Genomic DNA, 26,027 nt, shown 5'->3' on the forward strand with positions numbered 1-26,027 from the left:
AAATATTGGCGAATGAAAATCAAAATAAACCAAAACCAATGCTGCCAGTGTCTTTCGTTTTTTTGTGAAACCTTACCAGTGCTGACAGTCTAGTGAAAACTGTGTTGTAAAACGTTAAAAGACCGCACACTAGAATTTCGGAAATTGGAAACAATTGGAAGTATTAAAAATATACAACCACGTAGTTCCTTTTCAATAATGTTAGCTATATTCACAGAAATAGTTTATTTTAATTTAGACTCTCTGTCGGATACCATCTAAGAGCCATTTTATTTACATTTGCGAAATATGAGTTTAATGGGAACATTAAGGATTCTGATTGGACTAATGAGACCATTATGCTCTAGTGCTTCCCAATTAACGTTTGCCAATCAGCTTGGGTACATTTATCAAATTTCTGTTTTCATTTTCGATGTAGTTTTCATTTCTCTGCATTTGTCTGGTTGTGCTTCGTGTTTCAAGTGCACTGCGGAAGATATTGATAAAAATTTGTACAATTGGTGTACTAATTGAGAAAATGTGTATATGAAATTGAAAATTGCAATTGTGCGTCATTTAAATCAAAAGTGAAGTGATAAAGTGTAGCTTGGGAAATGTGTGGGACCTTTTATACTGCGTTTGAGATAGCAGTAACAGCAGCAGGCAAAATAAAAGCAGAGATTTATGTTTGCAACAGTGAACGTCGCTGCCTATAATTACTAAAGGCATTGTTTTTGGAGGGGAGGTGGGGTATACGTCGCCGGAACTTGCAGCACTAGCACTTCCTTAAATGCAACAACAACAGAGGAAGCAGCTAAAATGGGTAAGCAGTGCTTAAGTGGAGCAAAGAGCAAATCAACAAAGAAAAAATTTGTGAATGTCAGTATGACAAATATTAAAAATGCTTAGCAAGGTAATATGTGCATATGTGCATAAAATTCAGATTACAAACGCGTTTGCAATCCGACGCCAGCCTATGACGAACATCAGCGCAATTGACACCGGCGTCGTCTACGTATCGTGTCCAAAAATATATATCCATGCATACATATTGAAGAATTTTGTATTCTGAAATTTTGCAGTTACCACCTTAAGTCACAAACTGACTTCAATCGATTTAACCAAATTCACGGGTAATAGTTCAGGGTAGACTGGCTACTGGCTGCTGGCTGTGAAGTGGAGTGTAATGTCGTGTAGCGACAGCAGATACAGCGGTGTCCGTAATGAGTGGATAAAAAACAACATACCAACCTACCGGATAGCAGAGGGTTGAGTCAGCGCATTTCAAGTGCGATAACTAATTATGTTCGCAATACGGCATATGATGTATGTATGTATGTTATGTATGTGCCGCGTTCATGCACGGGTAGTGGGACGACCAGAAAGCAAACAAGTCTGCAAGGGCTCTGCTGCCACTTTTGTTCGCTTTGCGATGCTATGGAACATTTCGAAATAAGCGCCGTTGGCTATTTTTAAGTCATTCCCACAGCGTACAGCGAACAACAATCTGCAAAGTGTGTGTAGCATTGCTGTCAAACTAGGCCAGAGCAACTTTCGCAGCAAACGGCAACGGCAACGGCAACTGCAACAGCAACAAACAGCAACCAAAAATAATTCACCGTAGCCATGACAGTCGGCCTAGCATATGCTAGATTCAGCTGTAGCACGACAATTGTTGCGCGCTCCCACTTCACACCCACATGCGGCATGCAACCGATAATAATAATAATAAAAAAGAAACGTAAAATCGAAAGAAATGACTTTTGTCTCCATGAGCAGATGTAACGGATGTACGCGGGCGTTTGAACAACTGCATTTTTTTGTACAACAAAAATGTTATTCATTTGCATGGCACTCTTATAAGTTTCAAGTAAATAGTTTAAGCATAAGAAAAAAATGAGTTGGCTATTTTAGTCTAAAATGAATTTATGCCTCAATTTACAAATTTTTCATACCGAAATATAATACATTTTTTTTCTACTTTTCCAGAATGCTCCCAAATTGATTTATATGAGTTTCTAACAGAAGCAGAATTGCAACATTATTATAATGCAATCAAGTAAGTTGTATGGATATTAAACAGCGCCCACATTTCTGAATATACTTCATATTTCTGCTTTACAGAAATGAACTGAAAATTACAAATGCTGCCCACGTCAAATATGCGACTGACGAAGACCTCAAGCACATTGGACTGTCTCGCCCAGAAATACGTCGTCTGCGCAAATACTACGAGAAGCACTTTCCACATGGCTATCTGAGTAAAATAAAGCGCTTACTACAAGCGCCGGCCACAATCGTCAAGCGTGACGCCGGCGATGGCAGTACAACACTTTCAAATGCATCATTGCATAGCGCAGCGGAGTCGCCTTCTACAGCGCGCACCGCCAACTCACCCAGCAAGGCACCAAATAACAAGCATATAATACCAGCCGATTCTATAACGGTGAATAAACAACTGGGCACTGGCGAATTTGGCATTGTACAACAGGGCGTGTGGACCAATGGCACGGAAAGGGTTAGCACGCCGAAATAAAAATGAAATTTTAATAATAGTAAATGTCTTTACATATATTTTCCAGATTCAAGTTGCCATTAAATGCTTGTGCCGCGAGCGTATGCAATCGAACCCTATGGAGTTTCTGAAGGAGGCCGCCATAATGCACTCTATTGAGCATGAAAATATTGTGCGTTTGTATGGTGTTGTTTTGGCCACAGACTCTTTGATGCTGGTTACAGAGTTGGCGCATTTGCGTTCTTTATTGGAATGCCTAAAAGATCCCGGTTTGCGCATAAACTTTCTTACAATTCCAACGCTTTGCGAATTCGCCATGCAAATCTGCAACGGTATGCGTTACTTGGAAAATAAGCGTCTTATACACAGGTGGGCACAGCTTTTTCCATTTTCTATATGTTTATATAAAATAATGTGTTTCTTCCTACTTATCCTATTCGTTGCAGAGACCTCGCTGCGCGCAACATATTGGTTTTCAGCAAAGATAAGGTTAAAATTTCCGATTTCGGACTGTCACGAGCTTTGGGTGTAGGCAAAGACTATTACAAGACAAATTTTAATGTCAACCTAAAACTTCCTATTGCCTGGTAATAGCATACATTCTGTTATTGATTTGCATTTGTAACATTTGTACCTAATGCCTTACAGGTGTGCACCCGAGTGCATCAACTATTTGCGCTTCACCAACGCCTCAGATGTTTGGGCTTATGGTGTTTGCCTCTGGGAAATGTTTTCCTATGGATTTCAACCCTGGGCTGCACTTACCGGGTTGCAGATACTTGAAGCTATAGATGCACCAAACTATCAGGTGAATATGCTTGTGAAAAAAAACGAAAGAAATTCTAATTAAATGTTTTCTCGTCATAAAAAGCGCCTCGAGCAACCTGACTGCTGTCCGCAGGAATATTACACGCTCATGGTAAAATGTTGGCAAGATGACCCCGTAAAACGTCCAAAGTTCACGGAAATCTACGAGCTACTGCCCGATATGAAGCCCGAGCAGTTGAAAGCGGTTGTGCATTGTTTGGAGCCCAAAAAGGATCATTTATTGTATCGACAAGGCGATATCATAACAGTACTTGACCGCAACACGGGCACACCGTTTTGGAAGGGCGTACTTACATCGGGGAAGACGGGATTCTTCAACCCCTCAAATACCGTTGCCTATTTAGAAGGTTTACCCACTGCTAACCGGTGAAATTAAATTTTAATATATTTTTTTTTAAATCATTTTACAAATAATTTTCTCAAACTGCTTTTAGGGATTCATTTTGTCGCACCAGTGAACGCATTAGCAAACGAAAATTACGCACAGAAATGATATCAAAGCCGCAGAATGATTTCAAACACACCGGACATGTAGGCATCGATGGCGACTCATTCGGCGATATAGCATTTCTTGGCAATTCGCAAAATGTAAAGTTTATTCTTTCATTCCATTTATTTGTTATTAATTTCAATTCGATTTTTAGTACAATCACGTGCCACGGCAAATAGTTACACCTTATAAGCCATCGGAAGATATCGAGCAAACACCACTTTTACTGCCACCGACACCAACCAGTCCCGATTCCTTACAAACTGCCAGTGGTTATTTCCCCGAAGAGGGCCATGGCACCTCAATGAACCCCACATTCATCTCCTCAACGGAAAACACACCCAAGCATTTCAATACTGGCAATGGTGGACAGTCATCGTTCGAATTTCCCGGCCAACAGTCACTCAGCAAGTCCTTCAATCCATTTACCCATAAGGGTGACGATGAAGTTATGCGTAGTGGTGGCACACTCGCTATGCAAAACAACAATTACGGTCTAGATAGTCAAGGCTTCCAAGGAGACGTAGCTGCGGGCAGTTCGCAGCAATGGCGTGACGCCGGCAAGAACGGCGGCAGTAGTGAGGATCCGCACGAATACCATGAAATTTCCGATGACGAAATGACTGCTGACAAATTAGACTTCGGACCGTCACTGCTGGATGAAATCAACTCGATGTTTGGCTCCATGAGCGCCAGCACAAGTGCGGCCGCATCGAAATCGTCCGATTTTGAGCACACAAACAAAAAGAACGAATTCGCCGAAATCACTTCGAAATTGGTGGGTAAAAGTGGTGATAGTAACAGCAGCAAGTTCGGCACATCCTCGAAAAAGAAGTCATCGGGCACTGTCAAACCCATATCGGTGAAAGATGAGCGCATTTTGAATCAAGCGATCGAAATCGCTAACGAAATCAGCGCGAGGTGAGTTCACTATCACTTTACGAAAAGGCTGTTGTTAATACTAACTCTTTGTATTGCTTCTATTTGTAGGTCCATGAATGATCTAGTTTGCGACCAATCGTCCAATACACAAAGTCCAAAACGTAAATTTAGTTTCCGATTTCCGCATTTAACGAGTAGCGGCAGTAATGCCAGTGACAAGGCGTCTGGCGGTAATTCCTCGCCGACAGGGGGCAGCGCGAATGCAAACGCAGCAGGACAAAAGTCCTTATCGCCGTATTCGAAGAAGAAAAATTTCACTGAACAACTGGAGAGCATACCCGATTTACAGGTGAGTTCTGGTGTTATTTTCTATCCAAGTCCCATTGCCTCGCTCTATACTGAACTCTCAACGCCGTTTCGCCGAATTACTAACAACAACATTTGTATATTTCTCCCTATCCCTAACATGTCTCATTTTATTTGAAACAAAAAAAAAATTAAAATTTTATTATAATTTGTTGTTGGAATTTTGTTTGCTGTTGTTTTGTTTCATTTATGTTAATATGGCTTTTAATAAAAATGAAACCGCAAATGGTTTGCAAAAATAGCGATTTCGCTCCTTAAGTGAAATCAAGAATGTTAACGGTCCCGATTTGCGCATACCAATTTTCGATAAAGAAAGTTCCGATTTTTGTTTTGAAAAATCGCGTGAAATATTAAGTCGTCCATTAAGTTTAGATCCACCGCCGTCCCTAACTCAAAGTTCCACATCGCCCTCTTCCGCACTCGATTCGCAATCGCATCGTTCTGTGCGAAATCAAAAAAGTATCAGCGAGAACATTATGGATATCGAGAATACGTTGAAGGCGCTTAATTTGGATTTCATGCACACCTACACGGAATTGGACAAAACCGACTCGGATGAGACCTTGCTGAACGAACAGTTCTCCAATATCGTATCGTCGATCGAGGATGAAATCAGTAGCGCCACCGGCAGTCTCAAATCCGCTATCTACAATTACAGCAATGGCGTACAGACGATGTTCGACTTCAATGCCGCGACCAGTCATTTGGACAAGCACTTGCAATATATCAATACACAGAGCCATGCGCAGGCGCAGTCGGCACTAGGTGATCTAATGCAGGACCAGAAAATGGCCGAAGACAAACGCTCCAGCACACCCGACACGGGGTTTGCCTCGCGTGACACGAACATCTCGCTTTCGCGACGAAGCAGCCAAAAATCAAATTACAGTCCACAGGAAAACTACTACAGTCCCAAAGAAACAGCGACGTTGGGCCCTAGCGGCAGTAGCAACAGCTATATGACGCATAGGGATGATAGCCTGCAGCTCGCAACAGAACGCTTCAGCGCCACGAAATATGGCAACTGCGTTTCACCAAATAAAACGTCTGCTCTGAATGCGAGCAATACTTCGGTGTACTCCAGCAATCAGCTTAAGAGCAGTGCTTGTGCTTTGGCCATTGTCGATGCCGAACAATATAAAGAGAGTGGTCACCGTCAGCGCTCCATGTCTTTCACCGACAATCCAATGAACCCCATCTCGCCGGTGCTGTCCGAACCACAGCAGCGCTTGAAACGCCGCTCTACGCACTCGGCTATGGAGAATCGCACTTCACACAAGCCGCATGTGCGCAGCGCTTCATCTTATAAACCGCGTTCCATACGCGCACGCACATTGCGCCGTCTCAGCTACAATCCCATCATATTGGACTCGAGCTCATCAAGCGACGATGACCCAATAAGCGATTGCAATCCCAGTATTGCGCGTTCGGAGTGCGACATACGCGCGCGTGTCTCCTCACTCTATCGACGCCGCCGACCAGCAAGCGGTGGCAGTGTGGCTGGCAATGGTGTAGCACACAAATTGCTGACTCCCGGCTGGCAGGACGATGACGCGACGGAGTTGACCACGGTATCACAGAAGAAGTTGTACGGTTCAAATGTAAGCATAAAGTCGGCGCCGCACTACAATTACGGTGCGCGCGGCATGTCGCACCATTACAGTCGTCAGCTGGAGGAACAATTTGCCTACGAAGACCGTATTTATGACTTTGGCGGTGGGCGCGGACCGGGTAATAATTATAGCGGTAGTGTAGCCCCCACTATGGGGGGTCTAACAAGAGGCATGGACATGAATGGTAGCAGTGGTCGCGTTGGCAATAGCGTAGTTGGTATGGGTTTGGGTGGTGGCGGTGGCTCCGGTTCCGGTTCATCCTCGGCTACATCATCGGCGCCACCATACAATAGCGGCGCCCCTATCACCAGCATGGGAAGCGCTGGTGAACGTAGTTTCAGCGCGCTCAGCGGCATCAGTGCGCGTAACGCAGTCTTCCATGAATTCGATGTCAGTCGTTTGACCGGCAAAAGTCCCACTTCCAACTTCGCCAATTCGTCGCCGGAGGAGCGTAACCGCGCACATCCCTCGCCGCCCAAGTCCTTGCCGCTGCCGCCGTTACCGCTGTTGAATACGGCAGCGCCAGCTGCAGGACCTGGCATCGCAACGTCACTGCAGAAAAGTTTAGGCAGCGCTAAGCAGCAAATGGAATTCCACTGGCCGGAGAAGATACATGCGTCAACGGTGAAGCAGAATGAGTTGCTCTGGCGACAACAGCAGCAGCAGCAACAACAACGGCCACAAAGCAAAACGTCTGCCAAACATCAATCGCACAACGCGTTCTTGGGCAGCATGCGCGTGAGCAGCGCGACTGCCGGCGTTGCACTGGGCGGCGCCGGTGGCATCCCCGGCGAAGCGTCCTACACGAGCGACAGTTCTTCCAGCGATAGCGAGGAGTTCGCTTTTCGCACCGAGTTCATACCTCACGTACCACCAAGCCCAGCTCCATAACTAAGAAAAATGCTGAGATATTTTTTTAATTTACTTTTTGGCAATGTGTTGGACGAGCAGCATTAAGCCGAAGAAGTGTTGAGAATTGAAAGTACAGTAATGTGAAGAATTGAATTAGTTATAAGCAATATAATACATATTCAAAGCAGTATTTTATTGTTGTACAAAAACAAAAGTATGAAAAGTATATGTTCTAAAGCAACGAAAACGCTACTTGTTGCAACAGCAGAAAATTGTTGATAGCCCTCAAGCATAAGTATGTATATAATTAAATGTTACATTGCAGCGACCGCTGTTAACCCTGTCACCTGGGACCGGTCTCAATCGTTGCTTTCAGAATTATAAGCACTCGTTGGGCATGTATGTTGTTGGCAGGGCCCCGAGATTATACAAATCTTATATGATGTTGAAGGGAGAATGTATACAAATACGTATATTTTCATTTGTGCAGAAGGCAAAGGCTTGTAATGGCAGCCGCAGCGGCTCCTGGTCCGTCACTGCGAAGCTTGCTGTTTGATTTTGGGAATTGTTGCCGAAATGTTTATTGATAAAATATCAACAGCAGCGCAGATAATTCTTAACATAGGGAGTGCCTTATCGAAAGTAATTATTTTCTGCATCAAACGCACCCACACACACATACACTCACACATTTTTGCGCAGTATTTTTGTTTAATTGACATCTCGTACGATTTTCCACAACTTCCGCAGCTCAAATTCTGATCAAATAATACAAACATACATACGTGCAACGTGCAACAATAAGTCATGAAATTGCGAATTTATGTCATCGTCACCCATTAATAATATTACATACATGCATACATAAATGTGAAATGTTCCCTAATGCAAAAACAACTACAATGCAGACTTGCAGACTTTTTACGCGCAACAATCAATAGCTTAACGGATTTTTTACAAATCATATTTTTTACAATTTATAAATTTGTTTACCAAAAACAAGAAGCGACAGCGAAGCTTCATAAAAACAATAATCTTTAAACTGCGAATAAAATAAACATGTTATTGCAAGCATAAACACGTTGAGAATTGAGCGAAAAATAACTGCTAAGGAATAAAAAAGTGGTTCCTCAAAAAAAATAAATAAAATAAAAAAGAGTTTATAGTTGTTGAGCAAAATCTCCATATTGATGGTTAACTTTTCCGAAAAAAATGTTCAGTCAACAAATATATTGATATATTGTCATTTCAAAGCGTAGTCAATTTATAGCATTAGGCAACTCTGCGCTCTCTTATGACTACTTCGTTTTGTCAAAACAGTGAGGCTGAAGTCAAAAGGCAAAATATTCATCTTTAATCTTACTTGTACTAAATATTGGATAGTCGAAAAAGTCTTTTGGTAAAAAAATAAGTTAAATTTTGCTAAGAAATACGAAAATACTTTCTCGACTACCAATATTTGTTGTATGTATAACAGCTTAAAAGCAGGCGAAAATAGTTTTTTACCGATATCCGGCTGAAATGTACAATATAATAGGTTACCAGAGCTAAAAGTAAATTTTAATCTTGAAACTTTAACTTGCTAAGTAATTGTGAGTGCGAACAATTCTATTGACTTAGGGTAACTGACAGCAACAAAAACATTCTGAAATGATTTCTCTCCTTCTTATTCGAAGAAATTAATGAAAAAATGAAGAAATTTACTTGGAATTTATATATGTAGGTCTCCTACTGAAACATTTTGCTAATAAACGCGTGACTCATGTGAGGTTAAACTGCCTTATACCCGAAGTTTTGAGATAAATTCTTTATCCGGAAACACAAAAGTTGTCTTTTCTAGTATTTTAGCCGCTGTAAAAGCTATATGTTTGACTACCACTGTAATAATTTGAGTCTATTACTAGCGAAACTTTGAGAATTAAAGAACAACTTAATTAGAAATAAATGCTGAGCTTTGAAATTTGAATTCATGGATACATTGGAGGATTATACACGTATCATCGACCTGCTTCATAACAATGACGGAAAATCCAGTTAAACAAAAATCAAAATAAACTAAATAATTAGTACTTAACCAAAAAGTGTTTGATGTTGAGAAAAGCTCATGAGTTCAAAGGTTTTACAAAAATAAATAACCAAATACAAAAATACATCTACATATGTATATAGCAGATAATACTAAGATCTCTCTGATTTTATTGCTAGTAAACTTGTTTGTGCAACCGCCTTAAACACACAAACTGATCCTCATTTCAATAAACAAAAATAATTTTAGCATACATTTTTAATTTGTGACTTTACAGGCACTCAAAACTATGTATTCGAGCTCAGTAGCATTAAGAGATACTAATATGCTGGCCCCTCGAAATAATTTATTAAAACCCTCTCATGCAATGAAATTCCTGTATTTTCGCAATTTATTTCCGATATTCAAAAACCCATTCTCAATATGTATCTCTTATAACCTGAATTCCCAGCCACTTCGACAATACCTTTTCAAAAATTTTCGTTCGATTTCTGATCTTTGCTGATGATGGATCTAAGATCTTGATGATCCTTTTCCTATGTTTTGGTTTTCGCTTGATTTAATGCGTTCTGTACAGTTAAAAGAAAAGAAATTTTCAGATTTTTGTCGGAGAAAACTTTTAAATTTTTTGATTCGAAAATTTTAACCCTTAAGATGGGTTAATCGAAAAAAAAAATCGATTTTTGACCACAATTACCATCTTAAATTGTTAAATTAAAAGTTGAGAGCTAGTCTACCGGCTGCTTCTGCGATAGAGTACGCATGTATTCAATTTGTCGCTCACCATATACTTATATCCATTGAACTCAGCTGTCAGTTGCATACTTTTTCGTTACGGAATGACCGTACCCATTTTGACGCCGCTATAATGCCGGTTGATCCAGAGAACATAAAACAATGAGAAGATGCAGATTCGAAAGCGAACATTTGTAAATTTTTTTATGATCGTTTTGCCTCCTTCTCAACATTATTTTTACACACTACTTAATATATTACTTGACTTCTTGACTTGATTTCTACAGCTTTCAACTTAGTGCTGCAATTCTCAGTTGTCGAATCTTTAAAAAAAGTTACGCTCTGAAAATTACGAGTGCCTGTAAAGGAGATACAAAATAGTTTTTAGCATAGCCAAACGTTTTTAATCGCTTTTATCGCCTCTCCAAGCAACGACCTGACGGCATTTTACATTAACGCATTTTTACAACAACAAAAATACATTTTAACGTGCTTAATATTCCATATTTACTGGCTCTTAAATCTAGAAGGTATAATATTTTTCTAAAATCAGTTTCTCTACTAAAGTAGACACTTAATACACTTATGCTAGACACTATATACCAGTCCACAAATACAGTTAAACCGTTACATATAAGAATTGATCTCTTGACAGCTTAGCGTTTTTTAGCGTAGCAATGAAATGTTAAACGCTCGCAATAATCGCAATATTGATAACGCGAGATTATTTGCAGCAAAGCATTAATTACATACATACATACATATATAGTATAGGTGGCAGTATGTGCTTGCATACATATCTCTCCACATTTACTCGTATTATATACTATTATATCCTTAGGTATACAACATTTGTCGACATCATCAGCGGAAATTTAAATTGATGTTATAATTACATACATACATACATTTATATTATATGCTATATTATGCTCTATTTTATTGTACCATATATATATTCGCGAACATATATAGACATTAGTACGATGATTACTTCAAATATGGGGTATATGTAAAATCATCCTTGTATGAACATACAAATTTATAATGTATGTAATCGTAAATGTATGGTCAATGCCATTTATATACGAGTATTCTCATTTGCCCTTGACCTTTCTTTATGCATACTTATCAGCATATTTATTTGAAAAATCCCGTTTTGCGGTTGATTCAAAATTCTAGTTAATAATTATGAAGCAACACACTCCATTTACATATAAATATATTTAATCTTATAAGTATACTTATGTATGTGTACATATGTACATGTACTCGAATCTTGGTTTCTTGGCGACAAAAATTAAAGCAAAAAAAAAAAATGCAAAAAATCACAATTAACGTGATAAGGCAAAAAAAGTCTATTTCTACTCCTAGTAGCTCGTATTACGACTTTATTCTGATCGACTAAGAAGCGATGTTTAAATTCTAAAAAAGGAACGCAAAGCAGCAAACTTTTATTTAGCAGCAATAAAAGTAAAAAAAAAAAACAAAAAAAAATGTATTTTATTGTATTTGCATGTCTTGCATTGCCGGTTGCATTTATGATGTTTCAAAACAAAATATTTATGAAAAAGAAAAATTAAAAATAAGAATCAAAAAACAAAAAAAAAAAAGAAAAACAAAATTGAAAATCTAAAAATTAAAATTAAAAAAAAAATGAATTATAAAATTAAAAATATGAAAATAAAATTAAAATTAAAAAAAAAGTTGAAAATAAAATTAAAATTTAAAAAAATAAAAATAAAAAATAGATTAATTAAAAGTAAAAACAAAATAAAATGTAATAATTAAAAATAAAAAAAATGAAAATATAAAAAAATTTAAAATATAAAAAAATAAAATAAAAAAAAAAAATAAAAATGTAAAATTAAAAAAATCAAAAAATAAATATAAAAAAATAAAAAAAAATAAATTTAAAATAAAAAATAAAAAATGAATATAAAAAATTAAATAAAAAATAAAAAATTAAACAAATGTCAGCTGTATTTTCTATTCTATTAAATGATGAGATTTAAAAACTAAAAAAACTTAAAAAACACCTAAAAACATAATCAAACTAATATTACACATACATACATAAATACTTACTTATACGCTACCCATGTTTATTATATACAAAACCATAAGAAATACGAAAAAATATAAAAGGACAAATTATATATTTCAAAACTAATGAAAATCAAACAAAACTGTTGGAACGTTCTGTTGAATCAAAATGTTGCTAACTTTCGGCATTAATTAAAATGTTCAAAATAAAGTAAAACAAAAAACTGAAGCAAATGTGAAATTAACGTAACAAATCAAACAATAATACATACGCATAGTTGAAACAATTGAAATATTGAAACAAGATAGTACAGGAATTCAGTGCATGCAGTTCAAAAACGTGTTCGGTTGTTCGCAATTTGACATCTACAAACTACAACAAAAATATGAATTAACAACAACAATAATGAAGGAATTAAAACTACCAGAAGCAAATAAATAAAATATTATTGTATTTCTATACAAGAAAACTTGTTTATTTTACTAAAATATTATGAGCCGTAAGCTATACTATATAGGCTATAGCTATAAATGCATATACATATATATATAAACTTCGCTGCAACCAGAAATGGTGCAGATCATAATATTGTGTTGAGATTATATTATCCTATTTTAAATAGACCGACAAAATCTAAGCTTTCCAAGTCATTTAATAGTTTAGATGGGTTTCCTCGGGGTAAAACAGTATTTTTTCAACAATTTTTTTTTCACAAAAAACAAATATACACTATTTACAAAAAAAAAACACTGAAATTCGGCCATTGCATCGCCATTTCCGGTGACCCCTCGGAAAAAAGATGCGCCCGCTTTGGCAGAATAACTCCTTACAGGATCATCTAAAGTGAAAAAGTACATATTTTAGTTAAACTTTACCTTAGAACTTGGTGGAAGGAAAAAAACAGAAAATTAAATTAATTGCATACATTTTTACAAAAAAATTAAAATTTCACGAATTTTTTTTTTCAAATAATTGTAATCGAAATTAAACCCTTCATCCAAGTCTTTAAAAATTGCATCTTAAAGACCTTTGTAAAATTTCATGAAGATCAGTTGAGTAATTCGCGAGCAATCTTGCCAACCGACTTCTAAAACACAGTTTCGAAAAAAATGCGTTTAAAGCCGGCGCACTTAGCCTAGCTAGCCTCGAGCGCACAAGTTCTCAAGGCTGTATCTCCGAAACTATTACTTGGATCAACATGAAAATTCGGGCCAACATTTTAGAATTTAATAAGACAACAAAAAATCGATTTTTTGAAACCCGTACACCTCTCAAATAACCTTTCTTCTATGCCGTGCTATGTAGCCCATTCTCTCTTTGCCTTTTAAAGTTCGCGATTAAAGAACACAAATAAAAATTTACCATTGAAAATCCCTCGATCTTTTTTTCAAAACATTCTCCATTACGTTCTATACACTTTTGTCATTCTGAACGCATCAACTGCCTCTTCAGGTGTTGGAAAAATTTTGACTTCTTAGTTAATTTTTTTCGTACAAGAATAAAAAGAATATATGCGGTGTCAAGTTAGGAACTCGAATTGACGTGGTTGAGAGTGATTTATCTTCGTTGGTTAGTTTCCCGCATTTTTCCAGAAGAAACTGGCAACCATTTGCTTGGAAGTGCTTCGTGCGCGATCAACTTTTGTTAAATTCGGCTCACCTTGAACACTGATCACCTGGAAATACATTTTCAGTCGACTGCTGTTTACTTAGTCGGGCTCATACGTATAAGTCCACCACCTGTCACCCCACTAATGCCTATAGTCAGGGGCGGATCCAGAGTATAATTTTAGGGGGGGCGGGGGTAAGAACTTTAGGGGGCAAACTATATAATTTTTTACTTGATTTGAGATTATAATTTAATTTTTGATCCATATTGTGTAAGCCCCTGTGGATCTGTTCCTGCCTAAAGTTGTATCAATCTCACGATAAGTCACATGACGATTTTTCAACATTAGTTTCCTCACAGCATAAATAGTTTCCGGAACAACTGATTTTGAATGACATTTCCGAAATTCGTTTTAGAGTGATCTAAGACCTTAATGGAATTCACCATATCAACGTTAAACACTGGTCCTTGATGGAGCTACATCGCCAAAAATTTAATTAAGTTCATCTATGCACTCTTGTTGAGTTAAACCACGTGGAAAGTTGTAAAAAAATAATCGCGATTTAATTCCAGTTTTTGGTGGAGAAGAATATTTTAAGTTACTGTAAACAATAGAAATATCGTTCATATGTCAAAACGTCCTGAGTGTGTATTACATCAAAAATGTCAAAATTTGTGACAAATTTGTGAGTTGCCAGATTGCAACACTAGGGTTGCCGAATCCCGAAATATAAAAGACAGTCTACATACAAATTTTGGCTCTGAAGGAAAGAGTACGAGTGAAAAGTTAAAGGCGGGTAAAAGTGTTATTGATTTGAACGCAGGCGAAAAGTGCAAACAGAAATTCAAAATTGACGCTGAATGAATGGAAGTATATGTAAATGAAATAGCTAATTTTTACAAATGCAGTAACAGTGTTTCTTAACTATGAACCTAAAAACCTTTAAAAGTGACTTGAAATTTAATTTATTTATTTTTTTTTGTGATGATTTCTGCATAATCTGTGTTGGTTTTCATACTGTTTTTGCACACAATATTTTATTTACCTATATTTGTTTTTTATTTACTTTTCATTTAATTTATTTTTAATTTTCGCCCTTCAATCCCCGTCAATATTTCCATATCATTGCAGGCTATTATTGGCGAGGAGGGTCGGGAAGCTTACAACAGTTTGATTGAGCGCAAATCCTCACTTGGCGCTGGTCTCGGTATGGGACTCAGTCCCGCAGCCACTTTGCTAAGACATCTGGACACGAACGAATTCGAATTGGCCACCGCAAAAACATTGCCGCGACGCTCCATGCATCTGCAGGAGCGCAACGAACCTGCGCGCGGCATTACTTGTCGTGACAATGGTGATCAAATTGTGGTGCCACTGCACAATGCGCCACGACCAATGACATTGCCTACACGCGGCGCTGCTGGACGCGCAAAAAAGCTGGATGGCAGCGCAGGTGCCCGTTTAGTTAACGGTTGCGGCACAAGTGAGTCCATCGAGCAGACTGCAACGCCGCCGATATGCAATGGGGACGGTAATGGCGGCGGTTCGTCGCCCTGCGAAAGCCCCAGCTACTTAACGAATACCTTCTATAAATTTCCCGAGAGCGCTACTACAAATCCGCCGCCGTCAACAGCTGCCACAACTACGCCCACCGACGATACGACAAACCCAATACCGCTGCCGTCGCGTGAAGGCAAAAAACACATTAAGACCAATGTCAAGCGGCATGTACGCAAATATCCGCTTATAATACCGGTGAATGGTTTGCAGCGCACGCTAAATATGGTGACGGAGACAACACCCACGGAGGACGGCATAAAGCCGGTCACAGCGCTTACACTTAGCAACGGCGTGATGCAGCGTGCGCTAACAACGCCGCATACTGCGCAATCGAAGGTGACAACTAACAAGGCGGCCACAATGGCGTCGCCGATAGTGGCGTCGGCAGAAACGCCAACAACAAAGCACGCATCACAACGTCACTCCAGCGACGGCCACACCTATCAGAACCTGGACAAATTAGCCGATGCAGAGAGTGGCTCGGGCGTGAATACCACTGACTCCGCTTCGTTGCATTTCGAATCGATACTGGAAGCCGACTACGACAAGGGCAACGTGTTGCAGTCACCCGATGTGACGGATGGTTTCTACAATTTCTCCATACAAAAAGAGCACTACCGCAAAGACAAGACGGTAGATTTCGATACGAACAAAATGTGCGGCTTATACGTGAATGAAGATGAGCTGCGCAATCTGGACATCGAAAGGAACTTAAAACTGCAACAAAATTCGGCGGCAGCCAAGTCAAACACAACAACAACAGCGGTGGCAACTGTTGCTGTTGCCAACACACAACCACAAGCGCCCGCAGCAGCTGCGACGTTGACTACAATAACAAATACAACAACGGATATTAAGCCAGCAGCCTCTGTGGTCACCACAGCCACCATAACGTTAGCTAGCCCAGCTGCTGAAGTCGCGTCAACACCAAAAGTTGTAACAGCACCAGCGCCGGAGGTTGCAGTTATCAGAGAGAAGAGCGGCAAGTGCAACCTGACAGCAGACAACGAGCTCGCCGGCAATGCGCTCTTTAAAAAAGTGCGCGAATCCGTCGATCTGGCTATGGATAAGAAGCCGTCTGGCACTACCACTGCAGCCAGTAACGCTGGCTCTACTAGCACCAACAAAGTGCACAAAGTAGCGCGTGCTTCCTCCATTGCAACAACAACGACACGCCCACAAACCGAAGCGGAGTACTTTGCGGCAGCCGCTGCGCGTCTAAAAGACTCGAATTCCGTGAGCTGCGAAGATCTGCTAGAGTTTTCCGACAAGAAGCCGAAGGGCTGCGAACGTGGCGTGGACTCGGATGAGGTGCGCATAATGGTGAAAGTGCTCGGCAAGAATGTGAGTAGCAATAATTTAGTTTCCTAGTTTTTTTCCATAAGAGCACTTTCAAAAATATTGTCTTTACCTGCTTTTCAGATTGTCGAGCCGACGCGTTGCCTACAATCACTCGAATTCATCGGCTGGGATGTGCACAAAGCGATCAAAATTATTAAGCTACAAAACATTTTACCCGCAAAAGAACTGAGTCTGGCCGCCACCGTGGAGGCCTTACAGAAATACGACTGGGACTTACACACAACGGCGCTCAAGCTAAAAACCAATAAATGCTAATCAAACAAATTGAAACTTTAAGTTCAACCGACAAGCGCCACGAAATTAGAATTAAGAATTGAAAACAAAAATACTTTTCTTTGTTGTTTTTTTTAATTGCGAATACTAAAAATTGATTGTGATTACTTTTTGCTCGAAAGAAAACGATTAGGCTCATATACATACATATTTTGTATCCATTGTAATAAAAGTAATAAAATTTTATTTTAAGGAGAAAAAAAAAACCGAAAACTGTAGAAGTGCCAGCAAAAGCTCATGTACACAACAAAAGCAAAAACATATTTACAGTCTTATACACGCATGTGTCATACAAAATAAAAATTAATCTTTAAGCAAAAGAAAAACAAAAACAGAAACTGTAAACAAAAGCCAGTCAGTGCCTTTTCGCATTAATGCGCCGCTGAAACATCTCTGCATCAGATGTTGCCGGATATCAATGAAGTTGAAAATACGAACACCGAGGAAATCTCCATATGTGCCTTGGCTTATGAGCGATTTGAATATTTGTATGCCTATACATACATACTCTTATGGCATTGTAGCACAGCTCGACTGCAAGTGTGTATCTCATGAAAAGTACTTATTGCATTCGTTGTATTGCATTTCACTAATAATTACAATATTGTCAACGCAACCATATCTTTACTCTTACAATTAAGTTAACACTTTAAACTGACTACACATATACATATATACATACATACATAACTATTGAAACGAAATGCAGTTATTTTTAATACTTTTTAGTCTGTTTCTAATTCCTTAGCGCGTCTTTATACGCCTCTAGCTCTTTAAGTATACAATTTATTACATACATATTTACATACAACTATATACATTTACCCACAAACATTCACTATACAAACAGATATTTATATACATACATACATATATGAATAACACTAAACGAAAATCGATTAATATTAAATATTAATGCCAATTCAGAAGAAATCGAATACTCTGCATTTGTAATACAAAATATTTTATTATACATACATACATACACGCACGCACACAAACATACATATATAAATATTTACAAATTCATATGATTTAATTCAAAATATATTAAATATAATATACATACATACATATATCTAATAAAAGTGGTTTATTGGCTTATCTGTTGCCTTGCGATATTTTCCAATTTATCTTTTGAAATTGTAATCTAACCATTCATTTATATACAATACATAACAAAAAATACAAATAAAATCAATAATTTAATTACTAAACTGCTGGCGTAATAATATTGAAGACTTTGAGGAAATGCAAAAGTTTTGCTGGGCTAGGAGGACGAGACTGATAAGCGACTTGTAGAGTTTGGTCTTTGTTCGTCTAGAGAGGACTTGATATTTCAACTACCTACTTAGACCAAAGTAGCACCTGTTGGCAAGAGTTATTTCGCGTTGGATTTCGAGGCTGATATTGCTGTTAGTGTTGACGACAAATCACGATTGCGATGTTGATGACAGGAGATATTCCGACTTGTCCTCGTTCACAACAAGACCCATATGCTTCGCTTCCTTATCCAGTCTTGAGAAGGCAAAACTAACGGTGCGGTTGTTGAGGCAAATGTTATCAATATCATCACTGTACGCCAGCCGCTGTACACTCTTATTAAAGATTGCGCCTTCTCGATTCAGCTCTGCAGCTTGAATTATTTTCTCCAGCAGTAGATTGAAGAAGTCGCAAAATAAGGAGTCGCCTTGTCGGAAATCCCGCTTGGTATTGAACGGCTTGGAGAGGTCCTACCCTATCCTGACAGAGCTTTTGGTGTTGCTAAACGCCTGAGTTCGCAGCCATATTAGCTTTGGGGTAATGCCAAATTCAGACATAGCGGGATAGAGGCAGCGCTGTTTCGTGCTATCGAAGGCAGCTTTAAAATCGACAAAGATGTTGTGTGTGTCCATCTTTTCATGCGTACAGGGTTTGTCCGGAAAGTAATAAGACTGAGTCGATTTAAAAATTTTTTTAAAAACCAATCGTTACAATTTTTTCAAAAATTTCAAAATAGGCACCTTCTTTATCGATGCAGCGCGATTTCCAAGCATTGAAGGGGTCACGGAAGGCATTCTCCGGAATAGCCTTGAGAGCCGAAGTGCTGCTTACATCCCCTCTGTCGTCGCAAAATGCTTGCAATTCATCGGCCTTTCCAGGTAAGGAAACAAAAACAGTAAGGTGCACCACATCTGGGCTGTTGGGCGGTTGCAGAAGCATAGGGATGCCATCCTTGGTTATGTAGCTGTTCACAAGAAAAACGGTGTGAGCCGTGGCGTTGTAGTGTTGCAAGTTCCAATCGGTCTTGTCGAACCCGATTGACCCGTCTTTGTATAGTCTGGGAATCCATCTGCCCCTGCAGCTCGGTTTTTCTTCAGGCGGAAAATTGATATTTGAACCTCTTCATTGCAGGGCAATGGAACATATAATCCATCGAACCATCGGGTTCGCCATCTCCAGTTGTTACACTTCCACTGTCGTTCAGCAGGCTGGAGAAGGGCTCCCTTCATAAATTCAGTATGCTCTGGACATCAGCCACTACATCCCTCTTTGCTTCCTACGAGAGTATACTCCGGTCTTGAAACCTTCTGTTCAACTTCGTCTAAACGCTGGATTAATAGCAATAATCTTTTAAACTCCTTTGCGAGAAAAATCTATACTTCGTAACACACACATAAGTATTATAAAAAAAAACTTAAGCAATTAAAATGTTACGGTTTTTCACCTCTAAATCGGTAGCATAGTTTTTATTGAATATTGTTCACGCCATAAAAAATTATTCCAATTTCATTACTGGCACAAAATTTTAGTTTTGTCGATTAGACAACAAAAAATCAAGAGCAGCACAAAAAAATTAAAATTTTATTATTTTTAGAAAACATTTGTGCATATATTTTGATAAAAAAAAACCGTATTTGCATTAGAGAATGCACAAGAAAAAACCAAAAAGTATTTACACTTCGCGCTCCTCATACTCAGACCGTGCCAAGAAGGAGAACGAGTCTTTCAAGGAGGTGATCGTGCCTGTACAAGCGATCGAAACCGCGCTGTTGTTGCTCAACTCACAGGAGGACGCAGTGCTTGTAACCGTGTTCAAGAATATCACCGAGTATGCGCGCAAGCAGGACGAAAATGTGGAGGAACTCAAAAGATTGAAACTGCTCGATTTGCTATTGGAGAAGAAGTTCTATATGACATCCGAAGCGGTAATGATCCGACGTTTCGCCACATACTTGGCTTGTACGCTCGTTGAGAGCATGGATGTGTTGCGTGATTTGGAGCCGGAGAGAGTGGTTTTTATTTTAGGAGTATGTTTGGAGGCGTATTTAATGGAAGTGGATGATTTTAGTTTGGAATATTTAACGGTGATCGTAAATAAGTGCCTGCAAGACCCACAAGTGGCCAATGAAATGTTACAAAAGAGTGATTTCCTAGAGAAGTTCTTCATGCAGGTCTCAAGCACCGAAAATCCGGACATCTTGTGGCAATCCTTCGAGGCCATACACAAAATGTTGCTGCTGTTGGATGCCGAAAAATTGCTGGCGTTCAGCACATTGCCAACATTTCCAATCGACCGTGTGCTTTGCGATATCTTAAACGAATTTGTAGACATACGAAGCGCGGCACTGAAGATCGTCAAAGATCTGATTGTGGACACGAGCGATAAATCCACATTCGCCGACGTAAGTCGTTGTGTATTTACGCTACAGCAATTGACGCAACTATTTTGCGATTACGCCATCACCGATCACGGCAACGAAGCGATCGAGGCACTGGCCACGGCAATGCGTACCGAGAAGATGACACAACTCTTCTTCGAGCATAATTTCTTCGATCGCATTATGCAGAATGTGGGCGCTCATTTGCTGGAGTATGCAGCGAGTGTAAAGTGCAAGGTGATTTGGATATTTGCCGAGAACGCCCAATATGAGCACTTCCTACAGCGCATCTACGAGGCAAATGTGACGGATCTATTCCTGGACTGTCTATTACAAGTGGATCCGTATGGCCCAGCGCCCTATGTGATAGCTGGTTTGAATCGCATGATGAAGAACCCGAATGCGGCCAATCGCATATTACAGTTCTATGAAGCGGGCGTGATAGAGCGTTTGGCATGTACGAAACTAATTTATATTCCTTTTCGACGGTTGTTTTATTTTATTTTTTTTCACACCTCTTTTTCAAAGCCATCATTTCTCAACCTGGCATCGATATACGCACACGCGAACAGGCTGCCGATTTGATTGGCAATTTACTGCGATTCGCTTTCCATGACACCGCGCACCAGTTATTGGCACTACAAATTTCTCTAGTCTTGGGTCGCATATTTGGTCAACAGCCGCAGGATCTGTCTATTGACTTTTTGCTATCGCTGTTAAATATCATCGAGCAGTTGGCGCAAAATGAGGACTATCGTGAAATTTTGGGTGAATCAACACTGCTCACCATGAATATTGCGCTCATGCTGAAGGTACGCTCTCCATTTTCTTCTCTACTCACAGCTCATCGTATTCTTTTTAACTTATTTTATTTTTTTAACTTGACTTTATATAAATTTACATAGAACTCCTTCGCCACGGCCATACTGGTGAACAACATTTTCCGCTGCCTCTGCACCTTGGCTGATGAAGCGCCGGTGCGTACCGTGCTACTCTCACACTATATCGCACCGTCCATGAAACGCGGTCTAAAGTCTCTCTCGAATCTGGTTAAGACCTCCGTAACGAATTTCATTATGCAAACCGCACGTTTTCCCGAGATGGTGCATGAATACATCGAGGCGGGTGTTTTAGAAGTGTGAGCTCACTCTCCATAAAAACTCATGCTCGTTTTTTATTTCCTTTTTTTCGTATTTTTAGACTTATTTTAAACCAGCGTCTGGCTATGTGTGTGTCCACTTGGGGTCCAGCGATCGAGGCTATACTTTCCAAGTGCCCAAGCCTTAAGTTTTGCATACGCAATCATCTCGGTTTTACAGATAGCACTGCCGGCAATGACTTTCTTGTCTCCAAACGGAAGTTCGATGATTTTCGCGTCTTCCAAAATATTCTCAAAGAGGATGTATCACCGTTACACCCGATTTTAGTCGTCAATTTCGAACGTAAAGTATCACCGCCAGATTTGATTATAGAAGTACCAATAGAATGTTTTCCGTTGGATGAGCGTCCCGATGTTGCGGGTATCTGGTGCTACTGTCGTAAACCAGGTGATAGCGAACTACCGCGCATACTGGATTTGCTAAATGAAGAACTGGATGTGAGTACTGGGTGTGCATATACAAAGCTGTCACAATCTTATAACTATCAAACACTCTTCTATCTCACAGAAATATGGTTTATTGCAAAATCCTGCGAAAATGAGTCGTTGTATTGACTTCGATAATTTGGCCAAGCGTGCCAAAGTCATCGCCGAGATAGTAGAGGCTGCACTTAGCAGTAATCTTAAACGACTGGATCTCAACACAACCGAAGAGTGCTCCAATCACACTGTCAAGTGTCATTTGTATGACATAGCTCGTGCGCTGCACTGTAACTTCATACCCATAGGCATGGTACACACTGGTTGCCAATTCGAGCGCGCAATTCTTTTCAAAGCTCTGGCCGATCAAATCGGTTTGCCGTGTACCTTGCAACGCGCAGTCGACGGTCGTCTGTTATTCAACGAAGTGCCACTGCCAGTGGAGATTGATCATGACCCACACTGCGATAAGAAGACTATGAAATTTATGCCTTGGCGCATGTTGCGACCCACACATATTGTCGATCTGATGTTCAATGTCGGTGAACTGTATCCGATACAAAGTCGGCAAGCGCTGCAGTATTTGAGATTGTATTAAAAGAAACGGATTCGAAAGCTATGAACATATGATATATTTGTCAAAATATTGGTACTAAATAAATCACACTACTATTTATAAATATAGTTTCGTATATATGTAAAGTATAAATAAATAGGTCTCTGAAGCTTTAGTCCACGGTCAAAAACAAAATCAAGATCTACATAACAAAATATGCAATTATCGGAAGTTACTAATACAAACTCTAAGAACGTTTCTCACATGTTCTCAGCAATTTTTTTAAGTTTTACGCGTCAGTCATTCTAACTTTTCGCCAATTTTCCTTTTTTTGGAGCCAATTGGAGATTCCAAGTGTTGCCTGATCCTTCTCCACCTAGTATTTCCAACAGAGTGGAGGTCTTCCTCTTCCTCTGCTTCGAATACTCTCAGAGCTGGAGTGTTTTCACTCATTCTAACGACATGATCTAGCCAGCGTAGGCGCTGTCTCTTAGACCATAAATCTCTCTCTCGAAAACTCGTAACGCCGACTCATGAAATGTTGTCATCGTCCATGCCTCTGCACCATATAGCAAAACGGGTATAATGAGTGACTGTAGGGTTTTGTCTTTGTTCGTTGGGAGTCAGCTTTACTTTTCAATTGCCTACGCAGTCCAAAGTAGCACCAGTTTTCAAGAGTTATTCTGCTTTGGAGTACGAGGCTGACATAGTTGTTGGTGATAATACTGATTCCATGATAGAAAATATCTACAACTTCGAAGTTATGACTGTCAGCAATGACGTGGTGAAAATTACTACGTTTTTCAAATTTCCGTTAAGAACACATCTCACTTAGTCACTGAGTCCTTAGTGCGCATGTCCTTCATACATTTCCACTTCTCATGACATTCGCTGGCTTCGTTCTTTCTGCCTCATACCAAATATGGTTGAGCTTGTTAATACAAGTGTAAATAATACAAAAGCTAAAACTGAAGCTGTTTCAGAGATTTTCACAGAAAATTTCAAGTGAAAAGTGATTAGACGATAAATCAAATTTGAAACATATCTCCAGCATCTTATGCAATCGTTTAGAGATGTCGCACAAACAGAAAATAGCAATATACATGCTTTGGCTGGCATTGGGAGCGATGCAATCAGGTAAGCGTGCAGTTGGCTGCAAGTAGAAAAAATCAATATTTAAACACATAACGGGAAATATGAATATTTTGCCACTTTTTACTACACACAGCTGATGGACAATCGATTTCGAATACGGTGCATCGTACGCAAGCTGCCACGGAGCGCGTTAATGATCTCTCCTGCTACGAATGTGATACGATGGACCATGGCGAGGCGTGTGTGGACGTCATGACGCGCAATCTAACCAATTTCATACGCAAATGCAAGGGTGAGGAGTTCATTTGTATGGTGAGTGCGTAGCAGCACAGGTGATTACCAAGCAAATCTGGGCATTAATATACAATATTTTTTGTTTTGATTGCAGGTGAAGCGCTTCTCATACACAACCAGCACCGAGAACTCCACCAGCGCACCGAAAATGTGGTCGTTGGATCGACGCTGCGCTGTGACCTGCGAGTCCGGCTGCATCGTGATCGGTGAGCGAACAAAACTGTACGCTTGCACCTCGTGCTGTGAAAAGTCGCTCTGCAATACGGGACGCGGACGGGCCGTGAGCACTTTCCAGCGCGTCGAAACGGGCATTGGCACATACTGGTGTGCCGCAGTGGTGGCAACATTGTTGCAGCGACTACTGGAAATCTGAAGCTTAGCATAAAAAGAGAAAGAAAGTTGAAGACGAATAGCGGGAAGTAGGCGATTTTAGTGCAGCAGCGGTTGTGGCAGAATAATTAAAGCAGCAGATTATATGCTCAAAAGATGACTCCACAAGCAACTCTCCTATAAGCGCCAAAAACTTAAACTATTTAGCAAATGTATACTCATTATGAGGTAGTTGAAAACTTTTTCCTGTTCAAGTCAGCCAAATACATACTTTTGTGATACCAAAAAGCATAATTAATAAAACTAATTAAGATACTAATTAAAGTTCAGTGTTGAAATTCCATACTAATGTTTGTGTGTTCTCATATTATGTCTTAAGGTAGACCACACGTAAGTGTAGTTCCGTTAATGACTCCCACTTCGCCACTTGTTTGGACCGTTTAACTCGGCCTAGGCCATTAATAAAATTCTTAATTAAAGCAACAAACGTCAAATTTAAGGGTGCAAACCGACTTTAGACACCAACCCCGCCGCCTAATGCAGACCAAATATAAATTGCCTCAAATGCTTTCGAAAATGTTTTGCCAAACTAAACTCCAAACCTCACTCTCCTTCGCGGCGACTTGTGAGAATTTGACGCATGCATGCAATTTCCGTTGCTTGGGCCGCTGTTTGTCCCAACACGCTCCTTACTTATATTTACAGCAATATGTGTATGCAACCACTTTCTCTCTCTTCATAAATTTATCTTTGTATATATTTATTATGCATGCACACATACTGGCATACTGGTACTTATGCATGTGTTTGGTGTGAGTTATTTCCGGTTTGTCGCAAATTGTGTGGACTTTTTATTAGCTACACAAAATTGTGGCAGGCGACATGTTTATAATGGGTACTGCCAATCAACTCCCCTAATATTGAAAATTCCTGCATTGGTCTGCATGTGCATGTACATATGTATGTGTGTGCGCTAATATGCATGTACTTGGCTTTGGTATGTTATGCTCGCCGAGTTTGTAAGCTGAAGGGTTGACTGGTGTTGCATACATTTGGGCGATTAAACAAAAGCATATGCAAATCCATACAAAGGCATAAGAAGTGGTTCGAAAAAAACAAAGAGTTAAATGTGGAAAAATAAAATAAATATATAAATAATAATAATGCAATATTGTACTTTTTTGTTACATAAATATATACTTAATAATAATTTAACGAAGTTGCGCTCTTTGATGATTATTTTCATAAAGATTAAAGAAAAACAAAATACGCAAGCCCCATTTTGATATCATTTTTATTAAAGGGTACCTTAGGTAAAAAACAGCCTTTTTTCTATATCTTTTTCTCATGCGACAAATCGCAAAAAAATCGAAATATTTTATTAGAATTTTTTAT

General features: G+C 39.3%; 3 protein-coding genes across 4 annotated transcripts; all 3 read left to right on the plus strand.

The window, feature by feature from the left end:
• Nucleotides 1–443: 443 nt before the first annotated feature.
• On the plus strand, nucleotides 444–17,434 carry LOC120772903 (activated Cdc42 kinase-like). 2 transcript variants are annotated; one of them, XM_040101791.1, is made up of 12 exons: nucleotides 444–802; nucleotides 1,969–2,038; nucleotides 2,104–2,497; nucleotides 2,562–2,863; nucleotides 2,941–3,081; nucleotides 3,143–3,302; nucleotides 3,366–3,688; nucleotides 3,757–3,910; nucleotides 3,967–4,733; nucleotides 4,803–5,043; nucleotides 15,074–16,846; nucleotides 16,925–17,434. In XM_040101791.1, the coding sequence occupies exons 1-12, from the start codon at nucleotides 799–801 to the stop codon at nucleotides 17,117–17,119; spliced, it is 4,524 nt and encodes a 1,507-aa protein (XP_039957725.1). In that variant the 5' UTR covers nucleotides 444–798; the 3' UTR covers nucleotides 17,120–17,434. The 2 variants fall into 2 exon arrangements, with proteins under 2 accessions (XP_039957725.1, XP_039957724.1); XM_040101790.1 differs by lacking the exons at nucleotides 15,074–16,846; nucleotides 16,925–17,434 and adding an exon at nucleotides 5,303–11,605.
• A 2,612-nt stretch (nucleotides 17,435–20,046) lies between these two features.
• Nucleotides 20,047–23,300, plus strand: LOC120771474. The gene is made up of 5 exons (XM_040099504.1): nucleotides 20,047–21,235; nucleotides 21,307–21,590; nucleotides 21,684–21,916; nucleotides 21,979–22,375; nucleotides 22,446–23,300. Exons 1-5 carry the CDS (start codon nucleotides 20,047–20,049, stop codon nucleotides 22,953–22,955), a joined length of 2,613 nt encoding a protein of 870 aa, XP_039955438.1. The 3' UTR covers nucleotides 22,956–23,300.
• A 516-nt stretch (nucleotides 23,301–23,816) lies between these two features.
• Nucleotides 23,817–24,982, plus strand: LOC120771511. Its single transcript, XM_040099567.1, has 3 exons — nucleotides 23,817–24,050; nucleotides 24,142–24,320; nucleotides 24,397–24,982. The coding sequence occupies exons 1-3, from the start codon at nucleotides 23,987–23,989 to the stop codon at nucleotides 24,673–24,675; spliced, it is 522 nt and encodes a 173-aa protein (XP_039955501.1). The 5' UTR covers nucleotides 23,817–23,986; the 3' UTR covers nucleotides 24,676–24,982.
• The last annotated feature ends 1,045 nt before the right edge of the window (nucleotides 24,983–26,027 follow it).

Source organism: Bactrocera tryoni, chromosome 3 (assembly GCF_016617805.1).
Source record: "Bactrocera tryoni isolate S06 chromosome 3, CSIRO_BtryS06_freeze2, whole genome shotgun sequence".
Lineage (NCBI taxonomy): Eukaryota > Metazoa > Arthropoda > Insecta > Diptera > Tephritidae > Bactrocera > Bactrocera tryoni.

Excerpts from the sequence above, each read along its gene's own strand:
- LOC120771474 (XM_040099504.1), top strand. The coding sequence starts at position 20,047 with ATGCACAAGAAAAAACCAAAAAGTATTTACACTTCGCGCTCCTCATAC. Across the intron at positions 21,591-21,683 it reads ATATTGCGCTCATGCTGAAG|AACTCCTTCGCCACGGCCAT; the intron begins GTACGCTCTCCA and ends AAATTTACATAG. Across the intron at positions 22,376-22,445 it reads TGCTAAATGAAGAACTGGAT|AAATATGGTTTATTGCAAAA; the intron begins GTGAGTACTGGG and ends TCTATCTCACAG.
- LOC120772903 (XM_040101790.1), top strand. Across the intron at positions 3,689-3,756 it reads GGTTTACCCACTGCTAACCG|GGATTCATTTTGTCGCACCA; the intron begins GTGAAATTAAAT and ends AACTGCTTTTAG. Across the intron at positions 3,911-3,966 it reads TTCTTGGCAATTCGCAAAAT|TACAATCACGTGCCACGGCA; the intron begins GTAAAGTTTATT and ends TTCGATTTTTAG.
- LOC120771511 (XM_040099567.1), top strand. The coding sequence starts at position 23,987 with ATGTCGCACAAACAGAAAATAGCAATATACATGCTTTGGCTGGCATTG. Across the intron at positions 24,051-24,141 it reads ATTGGGAGCGATGCAATCAG|CTGATGGACAATCGATTTCG; the intron begins GTAAGCGTGCAG and ends TACTACACACAG. Across the intron at positions 24,321-24,396 it reads GTGAGGAGTTCATTTGTATG|GTGAAGCGCTTCTCATACAC; the intron begins GTGAGTGCGTAG and ends TTTTGATTGCAG.